A 27,490-nucleotide genomic window follows, 5' to 3' on the forward strand; every position below is an offset into this window, starting at 1 on the left:
AGTTAACGAGCGGCTTCAGTAAGTCTCGGTAGAGGTCGGGCCTTTTTCCTGCATCATGGGCTGCAGGTACAGAGACTGGTGGTTCAGCGATGGTGTGTGCGCACGGCATCGGACACAGCGTCATCAGAGTTTCACATGACATCACAACTCATCCACAGGCCTGCAGCTGGGGTTTGTTATTTTCTTTGCCGGCTGTTGTATTATAATTTTTAAGTGGGCCCACACTAAAAAAAAATGTCAAGGGATTCAGGGTTGAGTATTATTGGTTTATATTTTGGTGATACCTTTTGAACGAGATTTACAAATTTACCTGAAGGTTGAGAGATTCTGTGCAATTTACAATGCTGAAATTTAAAGGGCACTTGCCTGGTTTTTGTTTTTTATTTATTTCTGAGATTAAAGGTCAAATTTTTGATTTTCTTGAGATACTTGGAGAAAAAAAAGAGAAAAAGATTCAAGATTCGAGATTCAAGAAGCTTTATTTATCCCGAGGGAAAATATTGTGTAACAGTTTCAATACAAAGGTGGGAAAGGATCAGAGTGACAATAAGCTAACATAATCAAATCAAATAAAGCTAACATCAAATAAATCAAACAATTAACTAGTGCAACAGACATTGTGGTTAAGCGTAGGTATATACAATATACAACAATACGCACTGTGCAGTTTAGCAGCATATTGAAATAAAATAAGTACAAACTAAATAAGTGAGAAGGAGCGATAATTGAAACAGTTTTAAAAATGTAGCAGCATTTCCTACAGAACTAAGTGACAGTATGGCACAGTGAAGTGTAGCAGCCTTTCTTACTGAAGTAAGTTAGTTACAGTAAAGTACAGTGAAGTGTAGCAGCCTTTCTTACTGAAGTAGGTTAGTTACAGTAAAGTACAGTGAAGTGTAGCAGCATTTCTTACTGAAGTAAGTTAGTTACAGTAAAGTACAGTGAAGTGTAGCAGCATTTCTTACTGAAGTAAGTTAGTTACAGTAAAGTACAGTGAAGTGTAGCAGCATTTCTTACTGAAGTAAGTTACAGTGAACCACAGTGAAGTGTAGCAGCATTTCTTACTGAAGTATGTGACAGTACAACTGAATAAAGTGGTGCAGTGATGATATAAAGTGACAAAGTCACATTTTCTCAGGACACAGTGTCTCCACTGTTCCTTACCTGACTGGGGGGAGATGAATTATAAAGTTTGATGGCCGCCGGAAGAAAAGACTTCCTCCGGCGTTCAGTATTACACTGGGGGAGAATGAGTCTGTGGCTGAAGGTGCTTCTGCTGGAGGTCAGCAGCTGGTGGAAAGGGTGAGAGTTGTTGTCCAGGATGCTGTGCAGTTTAGACAGCATCCGCCTCTCAGTCACCGCCACCAAAGAGTCCAGTTTGACCCCCAGGACGGAGCCAGCCTTCCTGATGATCTTACTGATTCTCTTGGCGTCTGGTGCCTTCAGTCTGCTGCCCCAGCACACAACAGCAAAGAAGATGGCACTGGCGACCACCGACTGATAGAACATCCTCAGCATGGTGTTACATACATTAAATGACCGAAGCCTTCTCAGGAAATAGAGACGACTCTGGCCCTTCTTGTAAACAGCCTCAGTGTTCTTGGACCAGTCCAGTTTGTTATCCAGGTATGCTCCAAGGTATTTGTAATCCTGGACAACATCCACAGTCACGCCGTTGATGGAGATGGGTGTGGGGGCAGATTTACTCCTGCGGAAATCCACCACTAGCTCCTTAGTCTTGGTGGCGTTTAGAATCAGGTGATTAGCTGCACACCATGTAGGAAGTTAGAACGGATGTACAGAGAGTCGTTGCTATGGAGATGATACACTGTCTTGTCTCATTGGTGTAAATTGGCTGGTTTCAGAACATTGCAGACCTGTTTTATGCCGATGTACAGACATGTATGAATGATAGGCCTGAAGGTCAAAGGTCAATCAGCATCAAAGTAGCGGTTACAGTACAGTGGGGTTAAAGCAGCTGGCTTGAGCCCTTAAAATAATAAGGGTAGCTCCAAGTATGATTTTCATGCTTTTACTGGGTCAAAGAATGGATTGTCCTTGGCCCCTGAAAACCATTTCAAGACGCAGACATCATAAAGCTGTGCTTCTTACGCCCTGAAAAGAAATAGTGACTGATAATATAAGAGGCAAAATAAAGCAGGAGCATTTTTGGAGTTCCTTGAACCTACCTCTGCTCATGAAAAAAGTTCAACTGTTGTCAAAGGTGAAATAATGTCCATTGATAGAATATAAAAAAAGGTAACAACTATCCAGGCCAAAATGAGGAACTAGATTCCATCCCTTCTATATACAGTACAGACTATACAACAATACACTTTTGTTACGACCCTATATTTCACTCTCTTGAATTACTTAAGCATGCTTTTAAATTAATTAGGTTACTCAAGTGAAAAGCTTTTATAGTATTTCATCTTGTCCCCTTAATGCTCTTGCTGTGTAGCGATTGGATTTAGTATCACTTCAATATGATATGGGATGAAGACAGACATACTTATGGAGCCTTCACGTCCTATGGAAACCTGGTAAATACCAAAATCCGACGTGAAAATTGCACATGAATACCCCCTCATGTAGTAATTTCAACTGGGAAACTCGTAAAATGTTTTGATACGTGAGTTGCCGAGATGAGATAACCTTTGACCTTTTCAATATGGTGGAGCGCAGCGCAAGAATCTACTTTATTATAACAACACTGTTTTTGAGCTGGTGGGGAAGATTATGTGCTTCAGATAAGGGTAGACCAAGTTTATGTAGCTGAAACCGAAATATTAGCTTTCTCTTTTGTCTTATCTACTATTCATGATCTATAAAAAATACAGCATATTATTTACCATTTATGTTTTGATAAATCCTCTTTTTGCTGTAGCTGATGAATTAGGCAGTTTAAAATGGTTTTCCCCAAGTAACAGATCAGGATTTGTGGGTCCGCCATGTTTCATTCAATTACGACAAACACACTTGAACACAACGCACTGGTAATGAGAATCAGAATCAGAAATACTTTTATAATCCCAGGGGGAAATCAGATAACATATATTAGAAAAACTCAAATTTAAATTTACAGAAATTAATATTTACAGTAGTGAAATATATACAAGATCAAAGATTGTCTGGGGTTGAGTCTGAATCACAGAGAGGAGGTGACAGACTCTCCCAGGGATGCATTTTATAGTTTAATGACCACAGGCAGGAAAGATTTCCTGCGGCGCTCTGTGGTGCATCTGGGTGTGAGGAGTCTTCTGCTGAAGGTGCTCCTCTGCTGGACCAGTTAGTCGTAGAGAGGGTGGGAGACATCGTCCAGGATGGACCGGAGCCTGGGCAGCATCCTCCTCTCTGCCACGGTCATCAGGGTGTCCAGCCCCTCCCCCACGACATCACCGGCCCTCCTGATCAGTTTGTTCAGTCTGTTGATGTCTGCGACCTTCAGCCCACTGTCCCAGCATGTGAAAGTGAAGAAGATCGCACTGGCCACAACTTTCAATGAGAACATCCACAGGCCCACAACAGACTCATAAAACATCCTCAGCATCGTCCGGCAGATGTTAAAGGACCTCAGGAAGAAGAGTCAACTTTGTCCCTTTTTGTAGACAGCCTCTGCATTTCTTGTCCAGTTCAACTTATTTTTGAAGTACACCAGCTAAAGCGGTTGAAGATGGGATGAGACCCCCAGGTACTTGTACCCTTCAACAGTGTCTACAAGGACCCCTAGGATGGAGACAGGGGTCACAGGGGTTTTCACCCTCCTCAGATCCACTACGAGCTCCTTAGTCACATTGAGCTGCAGGTGATTCAGCTCACTCTAAGTGACAAAGTGGTCCACAACAGTCCTGTATTCACTTACATCGCCCTTTCCAATGCAGCCAACTATTCCTGAGTCATCAGAAATCATCTGAAGGTGGCAGGACTAGTGCAATAGTTGAAGTCTGAGGTGAAGAGGGTGAAGAGAAAGGGGGAGAGGACAGTTCCCTGTGGGGCCCGGGTGTTGAACCACCCTTTCTGTAGACGTGCATACTGGAGTCTGCCCATCAGGTAATCCACAATCCAGGACACGTTGGGGGCCTCCACCTGCATCGCAGCCATCTTCTCACCCAGTAGAGCCGGATGGATGGTGTTGAATGCACTGGAGAAGTCAAAGAACATGACTCCAGATGACTGTAGACTCTGTTCAGCAGGTATGTGATGCAGTCCTCAACACCAAGACGGTGCTGGTAAGCGAACTGTAGCGGATCAGTGAAGGGTCTGACCATAGGCCTTGGCTGCTCACCGATGAATCTCTCCATGGTCTTCATGATGTGGGATGTCAGGGCCACCGGTCTGTAGTCCTGAAAGCCACTGGGACGCGGCGTCTTTGGCACAGGCACGAGGAGTTGCATACATTCCAGTTGTGGTGGGAGGCTGCAGATTCCTGTCACACTATGGCTTCCTGCTTCTCCGCTGTTAGTGAGAGAAGTAGAAGGACGTTTCTACACATGCGCAAGCTCTTGGTGGTTTTGTTTGGCAGTGCTTCACAGTAGGACCTAGTGGCCTAGCACGCATACTACATCGAATTTTACACACATTTGCGTCCATGTATGCGCACAGATTTCCCCCACAAAGACGCTTGTCCAAGCACAGAATAAAAGAGTGAGAACGCAACGCCACTTATGCATTTCCTTTCCAGATTGTCTTCATCTAAACAGGGCCTTAATGTGATGTTCCACTTCCTTGACAACAAACTAGCCTACCGCCTAGAGCAGAGGCAAGGGTCACGTAGTGTACCCTGGGTTATGTAGTTTAGGTGCCATGAATCGGCAGAGACAGATTTGAGGAGGAAAGGAAAGGGTTCTAGGAGATCGTGAGAAGTAGCGGTACACCGTGAAAAGGTCCAGAATACTGGGGGGTAAAATAGAAGTGGGGGTACGGCATAGTGATGCCTACCAGCCCACTTAAAGCACTGTCCATAAGTGATCAGAACATTTAATACTTTAGTATATCCAGACTAGTATTTAGTATTTTTGGCCTCCAGTGGATTGAATAATTGATCAAATTTAAAAAACAAATATGTGTGGGTTTTTTTTATTCATACCAATATTTCTTCAAGATAATTATAGTTCTTGGAGATAGATTTGTTATGCCTACTCACTGCATATTTATCCATCTTTAATATTTAATATCTTGTATAATTCAAAAGTTGAATTCACATCTGTAATGAGCCCTTCCTTCAGTCATCAATAATGTTTTTGTTTTTAGACGCATGAAGATGAAATGTCTTTCACGTGCAGGAGGGAATGTAAACCAAGTGGGAAATCAGGTAAATAGACAGACAGTCAGAATGTCAAACTTGATCCCTCTGCCGCTCTCATTTCCTCCATTTTTTTCATCTCCTATCAATAGTGCAGCTGGGTGTCCGTCCCCAGGCTCCATTTAGAGGCCTTGTTTTGATTTCTTCACACAAAATATCACTCCATCTGTAAAGGCTTGGGGGTGGCATTCCCCCATTCTGACCTTTCCCTGTCAGTCAATAAAATGAACCCTCCTCCCATCAGGAGGACCCACAGGGAAAATGAATGCATCATTTGCTGCTGCTGCACATTTGCTTTATAACCATTGATTCTGGACAGCTCCATCGCTGACATTCTGTTGTTATTGGTTTTTAACTGGTGCATGAAAATACAGTTTGCATTTAAGTGAAGTCAATTTAATTCATACAGCCCAATATCACAAATCAAAAATGTGCCTCAGGGGGCTTTACAATCTATACAGTATGCAACACTCTGTCCTTAGGCCCTCAATTGGGATAATCAGTTTAACATATTTAGTATTTTTCCATTGGTTTTCTGAAAATAAAGCAAAAACACATCATTGAAATATGTATTGTGATGATTGTACCGTTAAATTTCTCTGGCGGTAAATACAGTTTTGATGTGTCAGTACTTTACTGAAATATTTTCATCCATCCATCATCTTCAACCGCTTGTCCCTATATCGATCCCAGCTGACATCTGGCGTGAGGCGGGGTACACCCTGGACAGGACGCCAGTCTATCTGAAATATTTCCACTTTGGCTTTTAATTTCCACTTACCCTCCACTACATTGCAGAGGGAAGTATTCTCATTTTTAGTCCACTTTATACTGTGTCTGACAGCTGGAGCGTTAAGCATGAAATAAGCTGTAACTTCAAAATGTATCAGAACAGGATAAAAACATTCTTTGTTTCAGCTCAGAGACTGTTTTTCCTACTTTGTTCTATTGTATTAGTTTCTTCCTACTTTCTTCCATTCCTTATTTCCTTTCTCCTATCCCTTATTTTCTTCTTCATCTAATGAGAAAGCATGAAAAACCCCCAAAGTGTCTTCTTCTCTATCAATACTTATACATTTAAAACTTAATTGAAACCTTACTGATAACAGTTATTTACGTAAATACATGGATGGATTACGGAATGGGTTTACGAGACACAGGCCCAGGGCTCAAGGGAGTAAGGAGGCCCCTAAACCAGAGAGACACGCTCCCATTGGAAAGTCACAGGGCGCAGCCAATCATCCCTTATATAGTCCTCTATATTGGATATCTTTCAACCCAATCTCTGATCCAATCTGATCGGTCTGATTTATTTATTGTATTTACGTTTTCCCTACAAAATACTGCGCCAGTGCATACACATTAAAAGTAGTAAAGTTGATTTAAATGTGTGACAGAATAAATATCTCCTGTATCAAAGGTTTACTTTGGTTATTTTCGATAATATTTCGAATGGTGTCCCACAGTATTAAGCATGTGCATTTTCTTTTTCAACAAGTGTGTTTATTAATTTTCAGAATAAATAATCACACTACAACTAGATATACTGTAATACAGGGGCAAAACAAAACTAACACAGTAAGGCTCATCTTAAATGAGATAAGCATCACAGGGCAGTAGCGTGTGTTATTTTTGCACAGTCCAAAGCGTAAATAGTCCTTCAACTCCCTTAGAGAAAAGAATTTCAAATAAAAAATAAAAAGAGAGGAAAACAAACAAAGACACAAACAGACGTATAGAAAATACATGGTCATTTCATTTGTTGGTGGTTTACATGCAGGGGGAACATGTCTCCAATGCTTTCCTCCGCTCTAAGAACACCATAAAAGATCTCCACATACTGTCAAAAATGAGATATTTACCCTTTAATGTGAAGGTGAGTTTTTCCAGTGCCAGCAAATCTGATAATCCTGCAAGCCAGACACTAATACTTGGTTTAGTAGTGGATTTCCATAATTTGGCAATAGTGTATTTGGCTTGTAGCATGCAAAAAATAACCATAGATTTATTTGCCTTGCTAAGGTTATGGTTTATCGGAAAAATACCAAGGATACATAGTTTGGGTCCTAATATTAGTTTTGGAGCATGTGCATTGTTAGGCATATGTGAACCTTTCTGCTTTATTTTTTTTGCATAAATGGAAAGACAGGTGTGAAAAGCATCCATTCTCTCAGACTATGATCTGCATGGCAGGTGTGCAGCGCCACATTTGCATGATTCTTTTTTTTCGCTTCCTGCAAACTCAGCATTGCTTTACTGTGTGAGCCGCGAGTCCAGGTCATCACTGACACTAGTTTGTCTCTGAGCTCGGCCTGCTGTTTAAAATGCAACCGACATTATGTTTGATAATGTTGCATAATGCAGTGATGTAAGCATGCTGAACGCTCACATTATCCTGCTTACAGCTGACAGCCGGCTGCTGCTGCTGCTGAATGAAAGGCCGCCCGCATGAGGGGGAGCAGTGAGTGATAAAGAGCTCTACAGGGTTTTAATTAATGGCTTCTATCCAAGGTCAGAGTCATCATGTCAGTGAGCTGTGGCCCCCGAATTGATTGATCACATTCTGCTCTCACACAGTCACATGTCCAGTCAGGTGACATGCATTGATCTGGTTCTGTGGCCTGTGACATCACTCAAGATCCAGCCAGCCCGTAATCCACTCGTCCATCCAGCCATCTATTCTTTTACGTATTCTACCATCATCTGTCCATCCATCCATTATCACTACATTAATTAATTATCATCCATCCATCTATTCATGCATACACGCATCCTTTAATACACACTAACATCCTTTCATCCAACCAACCGTCTACCATTCTGTCCATCCTAGCATTCATCCACCAATCCATGCACACATCCCTCCAACCTTCGTTTTTCCCCATTCCATCCCTCCCTCTGCTCATTCAATTATGCCTTTACATTCTTACACATCCAATAATTCATCCGTTCATCCATTTGTCAGTTCACCCATTCATCCATCATCCATCATCCATCATTCACACATCGATTTATGGATCATCTATCCTTTCAGCAGTTATATATATATATATATATATATATATGAATAGATGCAAAGAGTTGATGACAAAACATTCATACATGGTCAGGTAATTTAAGTAAATCAATAACCAGGCAAGAAGTCTACACTAACTTGCAAAAGTGAGTTTTTAAAAGAGGCTTAAAAGAAGAATCAGTATTTGTTTCCCTGATCTCTACAGACATGCCCCCCCAGAGTCCAGGAGCTCTAGTAGTGAAGGTGTGGTTACCTGTGTGACTAAGTCTGGACCTTGGATCGAACAATCAGGAGGGAAGCACCTCTGCATGCTGATTGCCTTTTCTCTGTCCCCACAGTTCATCACTCTGCAGTCAGTGACACTCTGGCACCACATGGCTTCAGCTGACCGTCAGGGTAGTGACCCCTGAAACGGTCTTCCATTAATCACAGTTAGACAACATGAAAGGGAACCATGGTGGACGAGAAATGAAAGCCGCCGGAGGTCAATCTGGCAGCCAGCAGCAGCAGCAAGTTCATCTGCAGGTATCGATGCTGCTGACGTTTCAGAAATGAACCGAAGCAATGGCTCCTGACTGTACGCAAACAGATCAATGATGCAATACGGTTGATTACACTTGCCAAAAAAGTAATTTGGCCATATGTGATGTTTATTAAAGGAACAGCTGTAAAATGATGAATTAAACCCTGAAAATAAACTTTGTATCATCAGTATTTGATCCATGAGGTCAAATATAATTTAAAAAACCTTGTGTTTGTGTTGGGAACCAGCAGGAAGTCTAACCCATGTGCTCTCTGCCCTAATATTTTGCTATAAAATAAAAATATATATATATTTATTCATTTTTTTGCCACATGAGAACAACAGAAACAAATCTGACATATTATCACCTTTACTGCGAACCTGTTAGGGAACAATTGATTATTTACACAACCAGCAGAGTAACATTCTTCTTTTTGCCCATCTTCAAAGTTTAAGTCAAATATTCACTCCGTTTTTAGCTCTGTTTTCAGTCTCTGCCATCTCTTCTGAGGGAAAAGAGATTGGGTTCACCCGCTAGTTGCTAACTGTGTCTGTCTGCCGTTTGCTCCTGGGCTGATAGTTTACTGTGGTGGTCGTGTCCTGACGGCTCATTTAAAGGCACGGTTTCTGAATAATATGTGCTTTCCTCTGTGTACTGAGCGTTTTGATCCTTTTACAGCAACTTGACCTGCTTTATAAAAGAAAGTAATCGTACTTTTTAAAATATGGAACCATTAAGGAAAAAACATCTAATGAAACACTTGGTTTTTATTATGTTCTTTAATCATAATTATATTAAATGGTAAGTTACCACGACTTTCACAAGCCAGTCAGAGTTTCTCAGCCCTTTTGCATCACCTTAACATGGTTATTTTTGAATTATTCTAATTAGGCTCGGGCAATATTGAATATACAGTGAGGATCAAAATTAGAGAACAAATTATAAATACTTAATAAATTTTGAAACACTGTTATTTTTACTGTTTAGAATTTGAAAGAATATCAGCTGTGACTATACCACTGCTGTACTAGCATGTTTTGTTTGTTTTTTTTAACCACTGTGTCAGAAGAGAAGATTTCAACAATGTTTTCTTTGAGAGGATTCAAAAATGAACAGGAAGTGTAGAGGCTCTTGCTTTGAATGACTTCAGCACATCCGCGCCCACAGGACATCACTAGTTTCTCACACTGCTCTGGTTTGATCTTGGTCCATTCTGACTCACTCTCTTCCACAGTTCTGTAACTGTAGTGGGTTTCTGAGACATTACTTTGTTTCCGAGGATTTTCCAGAGATTCTCTATGGGGTTTAGATCTGGACTCTGGGCCGACCATTTCATTGTTTCAATATTCTTAGCTTCAAGGAACTGCTTAACCTGTTTTGCAGTGTGACAGGGGACATTGTCTTGCATGAAAATTGCTGCTGACTGGGAGAGAGTGGCAGTGAAGGTATTTCATGTTGCTGAAGGAGGTTCACATAAACATTTGCATTCACTCTGCCATGTAGCTGTACAAGAGGCCCAACTCCTGCTGCAGAAAACATCCAACCAACCATGACACTTCCTCCTCCAAATGTTTCCCTTCAGACACATATAATATCATGGCCAACCAATATCGTGTTGAATGATAATCTCCATTTCTTATAAACCAAACGTGGAATTGTGTGTGTGTGTGTGTGTGTGTGTGGGGGGGGGGGGGGGGGGGGTTCAAACAAACTTCCTGCAAAGAGAACTTCACCTCGGGGAGGTAAATCTCTGTAAAAACACTGAATTCTTAGCAGCCTTAAGCAGTGTTGGCCTAAAGGTTATACCAGATGCAATAAACTGGTATTAGAAGTGTGTGACCTGCTTAGTGCTGCCTGAGACGAAGTCACACAGGGAAACAGTTGGTGTTGCTGCAGCCATGAGCACCACAGAGCTTTTCAAAGAGCCAGTTACATGTTTCATTTCAGTTATTTTTTTCATGCAGCAGTTTTTTAGAGAGATGGTTTGTAACTATTGATTACATCCAATCCAGTTTCAATGGTTCTTAGAAAAATTGTCTTTTATAAGTGCTCATTCCTGATTGATTTTGACAATTGCTTGAAGTGCTTTCTGTTTTTCTGCAATGTCTTTCTTGTTTTGTTGTGTAATGTGGTTCTTTTCAAAGATATCTTTGTTCCCTTTATTTGAATTTGATAAGCTGGGTATTTTTTACACGATATGTCGTTCTGAGTATAAAAGTTTACTGAGCCAGTGAATAAAACATGATTAATACCTAAATTTTGATCAACAACGCAAATCAAATCTTCCATAACCACCAGATAAGAGTCTCTCAGTAGGTCACATCCTGTATGTACTGTAATGCACATTTCTCAAGAAGACATTTTGTGGAAATCACGCCAAAAATAAGATGACTGTCAGCATTCATACCTGTTGATAGTGTATATATCTGAAGTGTCATCCTGATGCAGCAACTAACATGGCAGTTTGTGTATGTCGATCCTCTACCACCATCTAGTGGGTGACTTCACAGAACGCAATAACTTCATTATTGCTCACTGAATTAACAATTTATGATGGACAAAACTGAATTATAGTTTTCTTACTTGTAGGTTTTCCATGATCTTTATTCAAGATATTACATATGAAAGAAGTTAAAGATTACTAGAACTAAACACGACAAATTAGAACTACTTTATAAATCCTGCATGGGGAAATTTTTTTTTTTGTCTGTCTGTCTGTCTGTCTGTCTGTCTGTCTGTCTGTCTGTCTGTCTGTCTGTCTGTCTGTCTGTCTGTCTGTCTGTCTGTCTGTCTGTCTGTCTGTCTGTCTGACACACAGACACACAGACACACAGACACACAGACACACAGACACACAGACACACAGACACACAGACACACACACACACACACACACACACACACACACACACACACACACACACACACACACACACACACACACACACACACACACACACACACACACACACACACACACACACACACACACACACACACACACACACACACACACACACACACACACACACACACACACACACACACTTTCCCGAGCGTAGCAGAACCGCTGTCAGCAGTGTCACTAACATGGCAGCCTATTTACATCTAGCCCGGGAAAGTCTCCACAGACACACAGATATAAACACCTATCTGTGTTTGTTAACTCTCTGCAAGAAAGCAAATAAACGTATTGCCCAAAATGTCAAACTATACACCATACAGTATAGTATTATACTAGAGGGCATTTAAAATCCATGTATGGTTCGTTCTTTGGTTATTCCGTTTTAAAAACAAAGGGCATGGTTTCAGCAGCAGTGTTCAAAGTCACTGTCTCCCCAGCACTTTTAAACAAGGTCTCAGGAACAATGAAATGTTCATTAGCTTAGGTTATCTGCTTTCTTTATTGACTTCATTCTCCCCTGCCTTTGTTTAATGGCAAAGGAAATTACCTACATGTAAGTAATTTGTGTGATTCCGGTAAAACCAATCAAGTGAGAAGAAAACATTAAACTGACAGCGAGCACTGCTTTAAGAAAGATATGTGGAGTCAGCAGCTTCTAATGAAGACAGCAGAGAAAACAAACTTTAAAAGACATGCTGAAATTCTGAGTTTTAAACGCAGTGGTTACTAAATGAGCTGGTTCTATATAAAATAAAGTAATTCTTCTTCTTCTTCTTTTTCAAACCTCATTACACCATTGAATGGGCAATGGGCATCATCAGTGGTTATCAGATATGAGTCAGAAGGGGCCTGCTACACCTAGGTCCAGAAGGCTGTTATCAGACCATTTAGGGCGCACTCACACTGTCCTTCTGTACCGTGCCCAAACAGGTTTCACGGCTAAAGTCTAGTTCGTTTGACCAGTGTGAGTGCAAGCGTACCGCGCCTAGCTGCTGCACGCTTGCCGGCCACGGGCCGTTTGGGAGAGGTGGGCTTTTGTAAAGCAAGTTTGCACATGTACGAGCACGAGCATTTGGTTCTGACGTCATTTCATGTACGCCTGTTCGGACATAGAATAAAAAAAGGACGGACCATGCACGGACATTTAAAATAATGAAGGCGAAAGGTTCACGTTGGTGTGATGTGGAGGTGGAGTGTTTACTGCAGATTTGGTCGGATGAAAATATAAGATGCACAAAAACTCTGAGGTCTATGGAAAGACTTGTAAACAAAGCGACGCATCATGATGACGTCAATCAATGCGTGTGACGTGTTACGGCATGATGACGTAAAGGCAGCAAGAAGCATTCACCGAGGCCCAGGCAGTGTGACAAACGGGCCTGGGCCGCAGGGGGGGACAAGTATCCTAAAGCACGGGGCACGGTACGGATGGACAGTGTGGTATACTGGATGTGATTTAAAGCCTGACATCCAATGTCACAAGACTACATTGTATTATTTTAATTATTTTATTTTCTTGTTTTAATTTTTTGTAATTATTTTACCTTAATGTCATTTTATATCTAAATGTCATTTACTATGCATTTCTTTCCAATGCTTTGAATGTTCAATGTAAAGCACTTTGAGTTAACGCGTTGTTGAAAGGTGCTATATAAATAAACTTGCATTGCCTTATATTGATTGAACACGTCTAATTTCATCATTTGGTATATACAAAGGCTCCAACAAAGGGAAATCTTAATTTTACGGGTTACAATTATATTTGTTCACTCTCTTTCCTTTTCCTGATTCAACATAACACCGTCAAGAGCCACAACCAAGAAAGGTTTTTTCTGTTCTTTATGGAAGAACTAGGCTGTTAGGCGCGTTTCCATTGGGGTAAAGTTGGGCCACTCGGAAAGTTGCTAGGCACGCCCTCTCAAAAGTCCTCTCACTATGCGTGTTTCCATTACAAAAAAAAGCCCCAGAGAGGATAACAAGAGTGACATATCACCCTGAATGGGTTTCAATCGCCAGCTGATCAGTGATACAGTGGCGCTCCATTGTTTCTTCAGGTGAGAAATACAGAATAGTTGTAGTTTGATTTAAGCTTGTCCGTATGATTCAACTTATGTGCAAGTAACATCAAAGAAAACAAAAAAAAATGAGGCGCTGTCAAAGTGTGTGTTGACAGACAGGCTTGCACCCCGCTTGCAGTAAGGGGTGTGTGTGTGTGTGTGTGTGTGTGTGTGTGTGTGTGTGTGTGTGTGTGTGTGTGTGTGTGTGTGTGTGTGTGTGTGTGTGTGTGTGTGTGTGTGTGTGTGTGTGTGTGTGTGTGTGTGTGTGTGTGTGTGTGTGTGTGTGTGTGCGTGTGTGCGTGTGTGCGTGTGTGCGTGCGTACGGTGGAGTGAGATGGAACATGCAGCAAAGGGTCAGAATCCAACCCGGCCGCTGCAGCACTCATTTTAAAAAGCATGTACAAAGATGCGCACGCACAGATCGTTTTCTGTGCTGCGTTCTACACCACTGGATAAAAGTGTCTACTCTACTTTGCCGTGTTGTTGTGGCGTCTGTACTACCACGTCACATCCCGCTTGGCGTAATATCCAATCAGCAACCAGGCTTTTCTCAGGGGCGAAAAAAGGCCACGCTCTCCTACAGGGTAAACAAACGGCCCCTCAAGCAACTCAAATGCAAATCGGGCGTTTTGCCGAGAGAGACCCCGCCTCATTCTGGGTATTCAACCCTAATGGAAACGCACCTTATTATAGCAGCAGATTAATGTTCATGGCTTTGGAATGACATGTTCAAAAATCGTACATGGATGCCTCAACATCGTGGTATAGAATTTTGTCTGGAAACTCAATTGAAAAACCGTTTATAGACAGTTTTTATTGTTTTTGGTCAATCTAGTGAATGTTATTCCTGTAATGCAGTCTGCAAAGGTCTAATCCAGCCAGGGGATTGACAATTCTCTATCAGGATGGGAAAATCTGCATCCGACACATCCCTAGTATCTCCCAGTATTTTACTGTCACATTGCCCAGCCCCAACTTCTGTGTACAGTATTTCAACCTCTAAGTACATGAAGTGACCATACAGCAATGAAACGTTTTAGATTTTCACAGCAGTTATTTCAGACTGTCCATCTCCTGGCTCATCTAGCAGGTGACTTCTCTGATGTTTCCTGAAGTCGCTGCTGTGCATGAAAGCTTTCCCGCAGACCATGCAGCAATGAGGCTTTTCTCCTGTGTGGACCCGTCTGTGAGCCTTGAGGCCAGTGGATTGACAGAACCTCCTGCCGCATATGTTACAGCCGTACATTTTCTTTCCCGAGTGAATCATCGTGTGTAGCTTAAGATTGCTGGGGTTGCTGAACTTTTTATCACACTGGTTGCAGGAGTAAAGCTTCTCCCCCGTGTGGATGCTCATGTGATATCTGAGATTGACCATGCGGCGGAATTTTTTGCCGCACACACTGCAGACCGGCCGCTGCCCCGGTTTCTTCCCAGTGTGGATCCTCATGTGGTTCTGAAGCGCGCTGGCGTGGCTGCAGCCTTTGCCACAGGTTTCGCAGATGTACGACTTCTCTCCTGTGTGGGTCAGCATGTGGTGCTTCAGAGCGCTCGGGTGACTACAACCTTTACCACAAACCTTGCAGGAGAAAAGTTTCTCCCCGGTGTGTTTGCTCAGGTGATTTTTGAGGACGCTAAAGTCGCTGCATCCGAGGCCGAGCACATCGCAGCAGTTTTCCTTCTTCGTGTGAGTCACCCGGTGAGTGACCAAGGACGAGGACGAGAAGAAACTCTTGCCGCACATTTCACAGACAAAATCTCTGTCTCCTGAATGCAGGTCCTCGTGATCGGCCAAACTCTGTCTGCATTCAAAGGTTTCCGGGCAAAGCGAGCAGACAAATGTATTCTTTAAGGCACAACACCTATGCCGCTGCAGCGCCAACACCCCGATGAACTGATTCTCACACAGCATGCAGGTGTGGTTGCTCGGTTTGTTGAGGCTGTGCTGGCGCATGTGTCTGTCAAAGGTAGATTTGTAAGCAAACTCCGTCCCACAATCAGAGCATTTGTAAAGCTTCTCTCCGGTGTGACGTCTTGAATGTGCGATGAGCCCTTGTTGTCCGGCAAAACGTTTCCCGCACACAGAACAATGGTGAGGTTTGGAGTGAGTCAGGTAGTGCCTGTCCATCATACACTTCAGAGCGAACGATTTGTCACAAGAAGGACATTTCAGTGGCCCAGTGGTCTTCTTCTTTTTCATTTTATGAGTGCTATTTGCAGTGGCTGTATTCCCCTGGACACCATCTTCCTCGCATACATCGGAGGCCGGCTCTGAGGTGACGTTTGTTAACATAGCTTCAGGTTCAGACGGCGACCCAGAGTTATTGTCATGTGTGGCTGCATCAGCTAAAACAAAAACAAAAAAGCTTTTAGGAGACCTGAAGCAAAGTGGGAAGTACACAGCTAACAGATTAACACAGATTCTCACAACAGATAGAATTTCAATATCTTTTTACTCATGAAAAAAAAGAAGATGTGTTAAAGACGTGACAGGTACTCTACACTCTCCAGGTCTCACTTGTAAATCTTCTTCAAGAGACTTCAGCGTTGTAAAGAATAATGAATAAAATCAACATGAACGTGTTCTCATACACTCAACATCTTTTCTGCTTGTTTTGTATTGAAAGCCGTAGTTACCGGGTTTATTCACTGATTCTGAGTCAGCTGCTGCTGCTGTTGGTTCTTCTTTATGTTGCTCCTCTGAAAAAAAAAAACATGAAATTCATTTCAGTGAATTTCTCATTAAGGGATCAGTTTGCCCAAAGAGAACTACCAGTCCTGCTACCTGATCCAAGTCAGAAGTACGGTATATCTCCACCATGAAAATTACTTTGCGGTAAAAACTCTTTTACATTAATACCATTCCATCAGCCATGACTTCTTATCATGGACAACCAGGACAAGCACTGAATTTTAAAGGTGGGTGTATCACCTGAACACATCATTTTGAAAAATTTTAAATAATGCTTTGGGAAATGTCTGGCACTAACCGAAGGTGTAAACAGACAGTAGCTTATGTAATACCACTGGTTATTCCTCTGAAGTCTGACTACAACTGAAGCGGATACTGATACCTCTGTAATATAAGGTGTCATTCTTCTTTCTTATTGCTGGTGGCTTGATTTTATTTATTTTCTTAGGAGAACTTCTGGATGCTGATTCTGTAATTTAACAACAACAACAAACCTTCTTTAAAAAAAGCCAGCATATTAACATAAAAAGCCACTCAAACGTTTACCTGACTTACGTTTTTTGGACCCAGCCATTGGCCTTGCTTTCGGCTTCCTGCTCATCTGTTTCGTCTTGTCATTCAGCCCAGTCTTCTGCTCTGCAGCAGGAACAGCATCACACATGGACACTTTGAACATCAGCAGTATTTTCTGTACTGCATCTTTCGTCCATGCTTCCATGAGCGATGCAAACCGGTTCTGGAAAGTCATGGGTAATAAAGAAAAGCAACAAGAGTGGTTGGTAACACACTGAGGGTTTTTTTTATTTTTTGCAGATTTAACTACAGCTCTGAGTCATGGCAATGTGGGCAGTGTCTGCACATGAACAGTGTTATAATTCATTTCGTGGTCACAGCGCATGGAGCTCACTGAGGTCTGATCTCGCAGTCCTCCGCTGTCATGCTCCACGGGAATTTTCTCCACAGAGAGAAGGCAAAAACCATTCATCTGCGCACACTGCCCCCACTGCTATGACACAGAGCTGGATCAAATTGGGACAGTACCCCTTTAAACTAGAACCAGACTAATATATTAGTCACATATGAATCACATATTGTTATCCATCAGTATCAGTGTATATATGTTTTCCAATGTGCTGATATAAAAATATTTTTTACAGAACATGATGCAGAAAATTATGCTTTGGGTGATTTTAGCATGTTGTCATATAGCTATTATTTTTATTAAATCCTTATTTAAATGGTCAGCAAAAGACTGATACCTGTATTTTTTCGTTTTTTTTAAAAAACATATCAGTCTGGCCCTTCTTCAAAATGAGTCAATTGTTGATTGACCAAAAATGTATATCCTTCCTACACAATTACAAACCCCAATTCAAATGAAGGAGCATCCCCGAAAGGCTTAGTTGTTCACAAGCAAGAATGGGGCCAGGTTCACCACTTTGTGAACAACTGTGTGAACAAATAGTCCAACTGCTTAAGAACGTCTCTAGGCGTACAATTTTAAGAAAACGATCCCTAAGGCGGCACTGTAGTAAAAACTGACATCATTCTGTAAAGGATATTACCACTTGGGCTCAGGAACACTTCAGAAAACTATTGTCAGTTAACGCGGTTTGTCGCTACAACTACAGGTGCAAGTTACAACTCTACCATGAAAAGTGAAAGCCATAAATCAACAACACCCAGAAACATCGCCAGCTTCTCTGGACCCGAGCTCTTCTGAGATGGATTCCACATTTCAGTTTGTTTTTGGAAATCATGGATGTCGTGTTGTCCGGGACAAAGAGGAAAAGGACCAGAGTGTTTCAGCACAAAGTTCAAAAGCAAGCATCTTTGATGGTATGGGGGTGTGTTCGTGCCCATGGCATCATGGGTAACTTTCACATCTGTGAAGGCACCATTCACAGATGTGAGGTACATACAGCTTTTGCAGCAACAAATGCTGCCATCCAAGCAACGTCTTTTTCAGGGACGTCCCTGCTTATTTCAACAAGACAATGCCAAGACACATTCTGCACGTGTTACAACAACGTGGCATCATAGTAAAAGAGTGCAGGTACGAGACTGGGCTCCCGACAGTCCAGACCTGTCTCCCATCACATTTGTTTGAAGCTATTGAGAGATCTTTAGACGCACAGACATAACATTTGTACAAAAGTGTATTTTAGGGCTGAAACAAGTCTGTATCAATTTTCCTCCCCATGTCAACAACCGCTAAGGCTCATGAGTACTGTCGTTTTAGGTGCCGTTATGTCAAAAAGACAGAAAACGCTACTTTTCTTATGCTAAGCGTAGTTTAAATGTAACAAAAGGCCATTCTATGTTTAGGTTAATGTTGCAGCTAATGAAGCAGTTATCGATCGGGGTCTGTTTAAAAGCAGTGTGAACGTGTGTGTGTGTGTTACCGTTATATCTTTATTATACAGGTGGCTCTCCTCCTCTTCGCCCTTCACGGCTGTTAACGTGACTGAATCCGAGGAAGAGCGGTCATAACCATAACATCAGCCGGGCAGTTGTCCAGTAGTCTGCTGAGCTCCGTCACCGCCACTTCCGCCACAGTGTCCAGGATAGCAAATAACTTTCTCTCAAAGCTCTCCAGACGGAGCATGTTTGACAATAACTTCACGGTTTAATTTGGTAAATCTTTCTTTCTGCATGGGGCAAGTTGTCAGACAGTCACATTGTTGTTGTTTCTGTTCCGCGTTCTTCTTCTTCGTGTGATTTAACTACGGCAGATAGGCAGACTTCCGCCCTCTAGAAGAGAAGAAGCGGTCAGTCTTTTTGTTATATTTTGGTCCTTAAATGTGAGTTTAAAAATTAAATAAAAAGTTTCCATTGTCGACTGGTTCCTTAAATATTTACTTTGACTATTTTACGCAGCCAGGTTTAGTTTATTTGAAACCAGGGACAGTGCACATTAATAACATTACTGTAAATGCGCCAGAATTAGCCAAGAGGCTATTTTTCATTTGCAGTCCCTAGACAGATGTTAAAGTCACCCTCAAAACAGAACAGAATATAGAAAAAAATAGATGTTAACCACCACATATATGGATGCATATAATCATGCAGATTTATTTATCTAATGAATAAATGTTGCTTTTGTTTTTTGGTTATTCGCTAGATGTTTCTGATTGTTTAGGCCTATTTCCTAGTTAGACAGTGTGCTGTGCTGGTGTGGTTCCTCACTGTAACCACTGGAGAGCAGTGAACATTCATGGACAACCATCAACTGCACCGGCTGTAATGTAGGATACAGTTGAATTCCTTCACTTCTGGTTAAAAAAAAAAAGTATCATTCGAGAAAAAGGTATTTGTCACAATTGTGTAGGGTACAAAATGCAGGCACGCAATCTTATAATCTAGAAATATTCATCTTTAATATAGAGTAATGTCATATTTGGACAACATCCCACATAATAGTCATATATTATATCGATAAAAAAAAACACATTATTTTCTCATACTATCTGTCTGAATTTACCCCCTTCACCCCTGTCTGAAATGCTTGGCTTGTCTCTTTAAGGCCCACTCCTGAAAAAGCCAGCTCTGTTCTGATTGCTCAGCATTTATGGCGTTCAGCATCTGTGCTCTCTGCGTCTCTGCACAGTCATAGAGTGAAGCAGAGATGACGTATTTTGTATGCCAAATAGAAAAGTAGATTTTGGATTATTGCACAAAATAAGCTCTGTGGCAAACAACAGTTTAAGATAGGTACATGTGTTGGTCAGCAAGATGGTTTTCACAAATGGACACCACTTTTATGATTTTGTTTTTTAGATTATTTTTTTCTGGCAGATTTCAAGCCTTTTATTTGATAGAACAGATATGAAATGGGGTGGGGGGGGGCATGCAGCTAAGGGCCGCAGGTCGGACTCAAACCCACGGCCACTGCCCCGAGGACCCCCAGCCTCCCCACATGGGGCGGCTGCTCGAACTACTCAGCCACCAACCGCCCCCGCTTTTTATGATTTTTGAAGCATAAATGTAATTGGCAGAAGTAAAAAGCTAACATTAGGCTATGAATGAACTACACCACTCACTAGCTTCCAACTGATTTTGTTTGTATGGTGTTCTGGCGTTTGTCGTGTCATTTTAGCCTTCACACAGTTTTTTAAAGACATGTACAAGCTTCAAAAATCAGGAGTGGTGTATTGATTCACGTATTTTATCTCACAGAACAAAACGTTAAAATCTCTCAACCCTGTGTTAATCAGAGCAGGCCTTATTTAAGGCATCTAACTAAAAACCCTATTGAAAATCCCACTGACTTGAGAGACAAGGGAACCAGGAGTGTAAAAAATGGGGAATAACTGTAACAGCACTTTCTACCAATCTATATAGTCTAGTTGTGACATCACAAGTCCTGAAGGCTCTTTTAAAGGCACAGTTTCTATACAGACTGTGTGCATTTCTCTGTGGATTGAGCTTTTTGACACCTGACATTTTCACAGTATTTATAAAGCACCTGAACCTGCTTTATAATACCAAACATCACAATATTTGACCCTTTTTAATCATATGGGGCCTTTAAATAATACCAAACATATAAAACCTTTAGAACTTGTGGAAACAAAATATTCATCTGTTAATGACAATATTTCCTTAACTGATACAATTGCAGCATGGATCACTATTTGCTTGGTATTCATGGCAAAATGTTGCACGTTGACCAGACTCCTGCTCCTGCTGAACTGAGCCAGTGTGTTTGATCGAACTGCCATCAGCTCAGAAGGCACAAGAGGAAGGCCAGATGTTTCTGCAGAGTAATGCCGTGGTCACGCACATGTGGCAATCTGGTGGTTCCATTCAATGCTGATGAAAGAAGTGGCAAAGTCTGCACATTAATCAAGACATGGTATTTAATTTCCGTGCAAAACTCATTTCCTTTATTGTAATGCATAACGTCTTTGTATTTCAATACGTTTTATTTTTATATTATGATACTATCTTAACTGATAACATCAGCCCTCGGGAAAAGTAAACACAATCTTTCTATTGAATATAATCGTCTAATTGTTAAAGGTGAACTTAATTTAATTTCCCAGGGATGAGTTGAACTGGCAACATTGCAAATTGTCAGTCATTCTGCACAACAAAGGGAGATGAGTTATAAAACCTCTGATGCACAGCTGATAAAGGCGCAGGTGCACATTCTCGCTTTCTCTAAGGCAATACATCCTGCATGTGGCCAATAGATGTGGACCGAGATGTGGATCTTGTTAGGTGATGACATTCCCAATTTCCCAAACGTTTCATTGTGAGAAGACAATTGTGTTTCACGTATACATTTTGCCTTGTTTTAGTGTATGAAGACACTCTATATCCCAGGGATTCCCACCCTTTTGTACCCAATACATGTAGCTCTATAAGATGAGCTCCCGGCATCCAAACCAACCAATCATGTTCCAGATGTGATCATTTGAATTATTATTAACGGTGCTGTACTCAAAATACTTCTGCTAGATAACAACAGCAATAGTGCTCCCACTAGCTAGCTAATTGCTGCTGCTTGCAGTGCAAAGTATCCGGGCCTAGCTTTTGTGGGAGATCTGTGCCCATACGGAGCTCGTTCTCCCGATCATCAGAAAGGGAAGGGAGGGAGAGGGTGGAAGAAACGGGGAGCGCCAACAAAGCTAAAAGCTACATGCATTAGTTAGCTCCGTGGAGGGGTCACACCTATATTCCCCAGGTCCTATGTTCCCTGGTCGCAAAAGCATATGCCTCCGCTGATTTTATTTAGCATTTTGTTAGGTTTAGGGGTTATGATTAGGGGCAGGGTTAGGTTAGATTAGATTTCTTTATTTGTACCTGCAGGTAAATTTGGCTCGCAGTGGGTTAGGGGGGTGTTAGGGTCTACATAGGCCTGTTTTTGCCAGGGAATTTGGCACTAATTGTGGAAAAAATAACAGACTGGAGAACATAGAAACATCTGACCTTTTCGGAATATTTCGGAAAGGGTCCGATGTTCCCCAGTCACATAAAAAGCAGGGAACATAGGTACGTTCCCCTCCATGGTTAGCTCACACGACCTGGCTTCCGTGGGGAGTGGTACTCAGCAGTGACGTGACCTTCCTGACTGGGACGCTGCAGTTATCATAAACACGAAGGATGGGGCCAAAAGTTTTAATAACCTGTTCTCCAGATCGTCAAATACCAATGCTTAACAGAGGGACTGACATCCAGTTACATGCACGGCCATCACACAGAACAGAGAAGCTTGGATTACTCAGTGAGAGTGATTCCATTCTCTTCTCAGGATGACATTACTCCACTATATCTTTACATAGCAAATATCTCTCTGCTGCCATATTAATGTTCTGAATGTCGAGTACAAACCTTTAAGCTAGATTTTATGTAATAATAATTATATAAAAGTAAATACAAACATATTTTCATAAATTTGTCACATGTACAAATGTAAACCCTTTTTTAGTAGCTACCATCATTTGGAAGTTGAAACCATATAAAATCAGAGCTAGTTGCTTTTTTCACCAATAGTTGAGTACTTTTTTATTTTATTTCCAACAGACTTTCTTAAAGGATCTCTATATAGGGAAGTTGTTTTTCGGAAATAACTTAAATAAATAAAAATGTTCTTTTCAAAGAAAGATTGAGTCATGTTCTAGGTGTAAGACTATACTCAGGTCCTGCTCAAGTTTGAGATTTAGCCTTTATTCTCTACATTAAACTAACCCAAAGATTAGATTACAACTAGGTTTAGCCTGAGATCGTGGCTGCCGTTGAATAGAGTGTGTAAAAGTCAGGACTATATAAAGGAAAAGGCGTTTTTTATCCTATATTACTATTTTTGTTAACAAATCCCAAGAAAAGATCAAAACCAACCATTTTACTCAATAGTTTGACTTCTCCACCCTGTCTGTGGCCCCTAGACCAATCTTAAAAACACCTTACAAATAAGGTTTTTTTTTCATTTTTTCATCAAAACAGCTGGGTGCTTTCTAGCCAACATTACTCAAACATTAGCAAATTGTGAATTTGTTGGGGCTGGGGACTATTTTCAGCTGCAGATAAATGTCAATTATTAATTTGGTACTCTTCTAGTGAGTGTTTCTGGCAGCAAGACGTTGTGTGTGGGATTGAGTCCAAATCAACTACATTGTGTGTGTTCATGGTAATAAAGGAATGTGTCACAGAGAGCAACAGTGTGTGACACACACACACACACACACACACACACACACACACACACACACACACACACACACACACACACACACACACACACACACACACACACACACACACACACACACACACACACACACACACACACACACACACACACACACACACACACACACACACACACACACACACACACACACACACACACACACACACACACACACACACACACACACACACACACACACACAGACCACCAAGTCAAGTCCAAGACCGGGTCCAGAGCACATTGTGTCTGTTCAAGATTATAATAGGCAAGTGTCTTTTCAATGCTAATATTGTGATTAAGGAGTTGATTTATCTGCTAACATCAAACTAATCTCTCGAGAATTTAAGCAAAGTTCTGAACAAGTGATCCTGAATCAGCAGCCAGGAATAACTTGAACAGTTCTCAATAGCCAAGTCCAACAGGACATAAGAACAAGTCCAGTCTAGAGATCAAGTTCGGAGTCAAGTACTACAGTTTTGCTTATTAGTACCAATTAATCGTTGGTTTTGGTCTATTCAGTTGTCAGTTTGATAAAAACTATATATTTTCATCAGCCATGTCCTTCAAATTACAACATAGTGCAAACACAAGTTGGTTTCAGATTTAAATGCTAAAAGAAAGTAAAGAAAAAAAAACTCATTTTTTTACAGTTTGAGCAAAAAAAGGTTCTCTTTTGTAAATGTTCTGTGTGAGGGTGCTTTAAAATCATTCTAAGTATGCCCTCTCATTCTTTTGGACATCATGATAGACATCTCCAGTAAGGAAGTACAGAATGTTTTGACATATCCCCATCATCTCTGTACAAGTGAAGAACTTAGCCACTGTGAACAAATTGCTAAGACTCCCTGTTCAGCAGTCGACTAAGCTCTGCGCCTGATCAGAACCAGCAGATGCACACGACACCGCAGAAACACACTAATCCACTGATCCTGCCTCAAAAGAGTTGTTCTTCCAGAGTGATCCGCAGTAAGAACTCCTCTCTTAGAAATGTGTGAAAAACCGAGCAGGCAGAAGAAAGTGTGACACTCTCCTTGTATCCACAAAACAGGTATCCTCCTCCAGCCCCAGGAGCAGCAGTAGCAGACACCATAGCAGTGTAGTAATCCCTGGCAATGTGATTTTCATTTTCTGTCCCAAATCATCATGCCAGAGACCCACACAGCCACAGCAAAGACACCTCTCCGTCCTCCAGGAAGACTCACAGCTCTGCCCTCCTCTTGTCATTTCTCTCTCCTTACCCCTGCTACTTTTTCTCTCACGTTCCAGTCTCTCCAATCCTCCCTCCCCCCACTCTCCCCCCACAGGCTCCCATGCTCGGTTTAACTTTGGGTATTTCCCTCATTAAGTGCTACGCCTATATCAGGAACTCCAGAGAGGCCCGAGGAAGTCTGGCTCTGAAATAAAATGACAGCGTGCTCCTCTGATAGTAACTAATGATAATCACCCCCTCACTCTGCCGGGCGGGCGAGTCTCATGGCAGGTGTGAGGGAACTCTGGGACACAAGCTGAAACAGTCGTTGATTAGACCAAATGAAAAAAAAGCCCCGTCTCCATCTGTTATGTCTTTGTTGTCTTTATTCTTGCCTTGGCAGGAAATATAGGCAGAGTACACGCGTAGGCGGATATTTTTGTAAACATGTGCTTTTTTTTTGGCCACACACAAACTGCGTTTTAGGTCTTTAGGAAAATCCCAGTTAGATTTTTTGAAACTATGTTTTCATAGTCAATGTTTCCATTATCCAGTAATTACCAGTTTTTGACCAGGAAAATCTGGTGAAGTGCAGTTCCCTATGCTATGATAACAGCAAGTGTGTGGGCAGTATGCCTGGAATAAGTCTGGGATTCATAAGCACTTGGTTCGTTCGACACATGGCTGAACATTACCGATTCTACTTCAATTGTTCATATTCACCCTTCACTACAACTTAGCCAACAGCGTACATCAGGTGCTCGTTGGCATGATATTAATATAGGGGATTTTTCAACGATACATATACAATCCAAGGAATATTTTGTCTATTGCCCAGATGTACCAGTGAGAGGAGGAGAAGAATGTACGCAGGTTAACTTCCCCGCCTCAGCCACTTCTCTAAGCTTTCATTAGGAAGAATTGCCCAAATGGAAGTAGACACTGAATACGATCGGTAATGCTTTGGGTTTCAGTAAGCATTCTTCCTGTGTCGGGGAAACATACTGTAGGACCGAGGGTGCTAGGGGCTGATTTTTCCTCGAGACAATATGGATTAAATAAAGGCCCCATGGCCCCACGCCTGAGCTAAGCCGGGCCAGACAGGTCCCCTCTTATATCTGACTTCATAATAAGTACATTTGCCAAAGTCCTGGACTGGTCTCTGTTTCTACATGTATATCTGGTCGTGATGATATGGAGTGACGATGAAGTTATGGGCTGTTCCGATAATGATAAACAGAACAAGGTGCATTGTTATGCCAAATGGTCTGCTGCCACGTACCAGCAATACTTCCAGACTTTCATCATCGAGCCAAATCCATCTGTGTCTCCTTCTGCAGTGAGAAGAAAGGCAGTGTGACCTGTCAGCGAGGCCCTGGCTCCCATCACAGGCTTTTATCGGTCCTGACAGCGGATCTGGTGCAAGGAACACCACCTACACCGACTAATGAGAAGCAAAGATGTCACATGTCCTCAGCGGGAGGTTACTCCAGGCTGTGCTGTTCTCTGAAGGTAAGAGAAATGGATGAAGGAGAAAAGTGAATAACTGTACGGTGAGGGCACATGCAAATCCAGGTTACATACTGTTTGACCGTTGTTACCTTAGAAAATGAATATCATCCAGAAATCTGAGAAATTTGCCTTATTTTCAAATTGATGATGCATATTATAGTTTAAATTAGTTTTCAATCATTACTATGCTTGTATGTCATGCTATATGAATATATCTTGCTTCAAAAACAAAATGAGTTGAATGAGAATACATCATACATCTCAGGCTGTGTTTACTTGGGGAACAGGTGTCTCAGGCAATCACAGTCAGCTGTGGTGGCTGCTGCATGTTTCTCCCTTGCTGCTTAAATTTTCTGGCCCTGATACTTGCTAAGATGGCTAAAACTTTTATTACGTTTTATTAAGTTTGCAGGTGGAACTAGTATGTATATACTGTATATAAGTATTCCTTTTTGTCTATTAACATGAGTATCTGAAGTCATGGTTTATAGGATGTCATGCTCTGTGGGACTTGGGTCCAGCAGTGCTTTGAGCTTTATATTAACATTAGCATGTTAACATGCTCATAATGACAATGCTAACATGCTGATGCTGGTGCTTTGTTGAACTGCTAGCTGTCCGGTTTGGTTACCCTTGCATCCACCTCAGCCGTCTGTTTAAAGTTACAGAGCAACACTATCATTCATTTGGAGCCGTGTTTGGGTCCATCTGATGAGTGCAACTGATGAGTGCAACCTGTGATTATCCAAACTCACACAGACGCTTTCGACCATAGACTGAATAAAAATTGACATAGCTTCTGGATCTGAAAAATGAGGCCAATGCAGAAATGCCTTCAACCTGTACTCTGTTTAATATCCAGCAGGGGGCGACTTCATTGGTTGCAAAAAGAAGTCAGACTTATAGAAGCCAATGAGAAAATTACTCTACTTTTCACTTGATTTATTACCTCAGAACATTTTCCTAGTCACTTCATTGTCTCAATTGCTTCTTTCCAGCCTTTTTCAATTCAGAACAATGTTCATTTTTTAAATTATGGTCCTGTTACAGTACAATAGACAATAAAGTACGGTATGCTTTAGGGTGTGGCTACCTTGC

The 27,490-nt window shown here is 41.6% G+C and overlaps 1 protein-coding gene across 2 annotated transcripts; it reads right to left on the reverse strand.

The window, feature by feature from the left end:
* Window positions 1–14,083: 14,083 nt before the first annotated feature.
* On the reverse strand, window positions 14,084–19,181 carry LOC310958478 (uncharacterized protein). Of its 2 annotated transcripts, XM_083929435.1 has the most exons (5): window positions 18,899–19,181; window positions 17,049–17,229; window positions 16,876–16,962; window positions 16,439–16,501; window positions 14,084–16,147 (listed from the first exon to the last, which is right to left on the reverse strand). In XM_083929435.1, exons 2-5 carry the CDS (start codon window positions 17,209–17,211, stop codon window positions 14,841–14,843), a joined length of 1,620 nt encoding a protein of 539 aa, XP_083785561.1. In that variant the 5' UTR covers window positions 17,212–17,229; window positions 18,899–19,181; the 3' UTR covers window positions 14,084–14,840. The 2 variants fall into 2 exon arrangements, with proteins under 2 accessions (XP_083785561.1, XP_083785562.1); XM_083929436.1 differs by lacking the exon at window positions 16,876–16,962.
* Between the last annotated feature and the right edge of the window lie 8,309 nt (window positions 19,182–27,490).

The sequence above is a fragment of the Echiichthys vipera genome (assembly GCF_963691815.1).
Source record: "Echiichthys vipera genome assembly, chromosome: 16".
NCBI lineage: Eukaryota > Metazoa > Chordata > Actinopteri > Perciformes > Trachinidae > Echiichthys > Echiichthys vipera.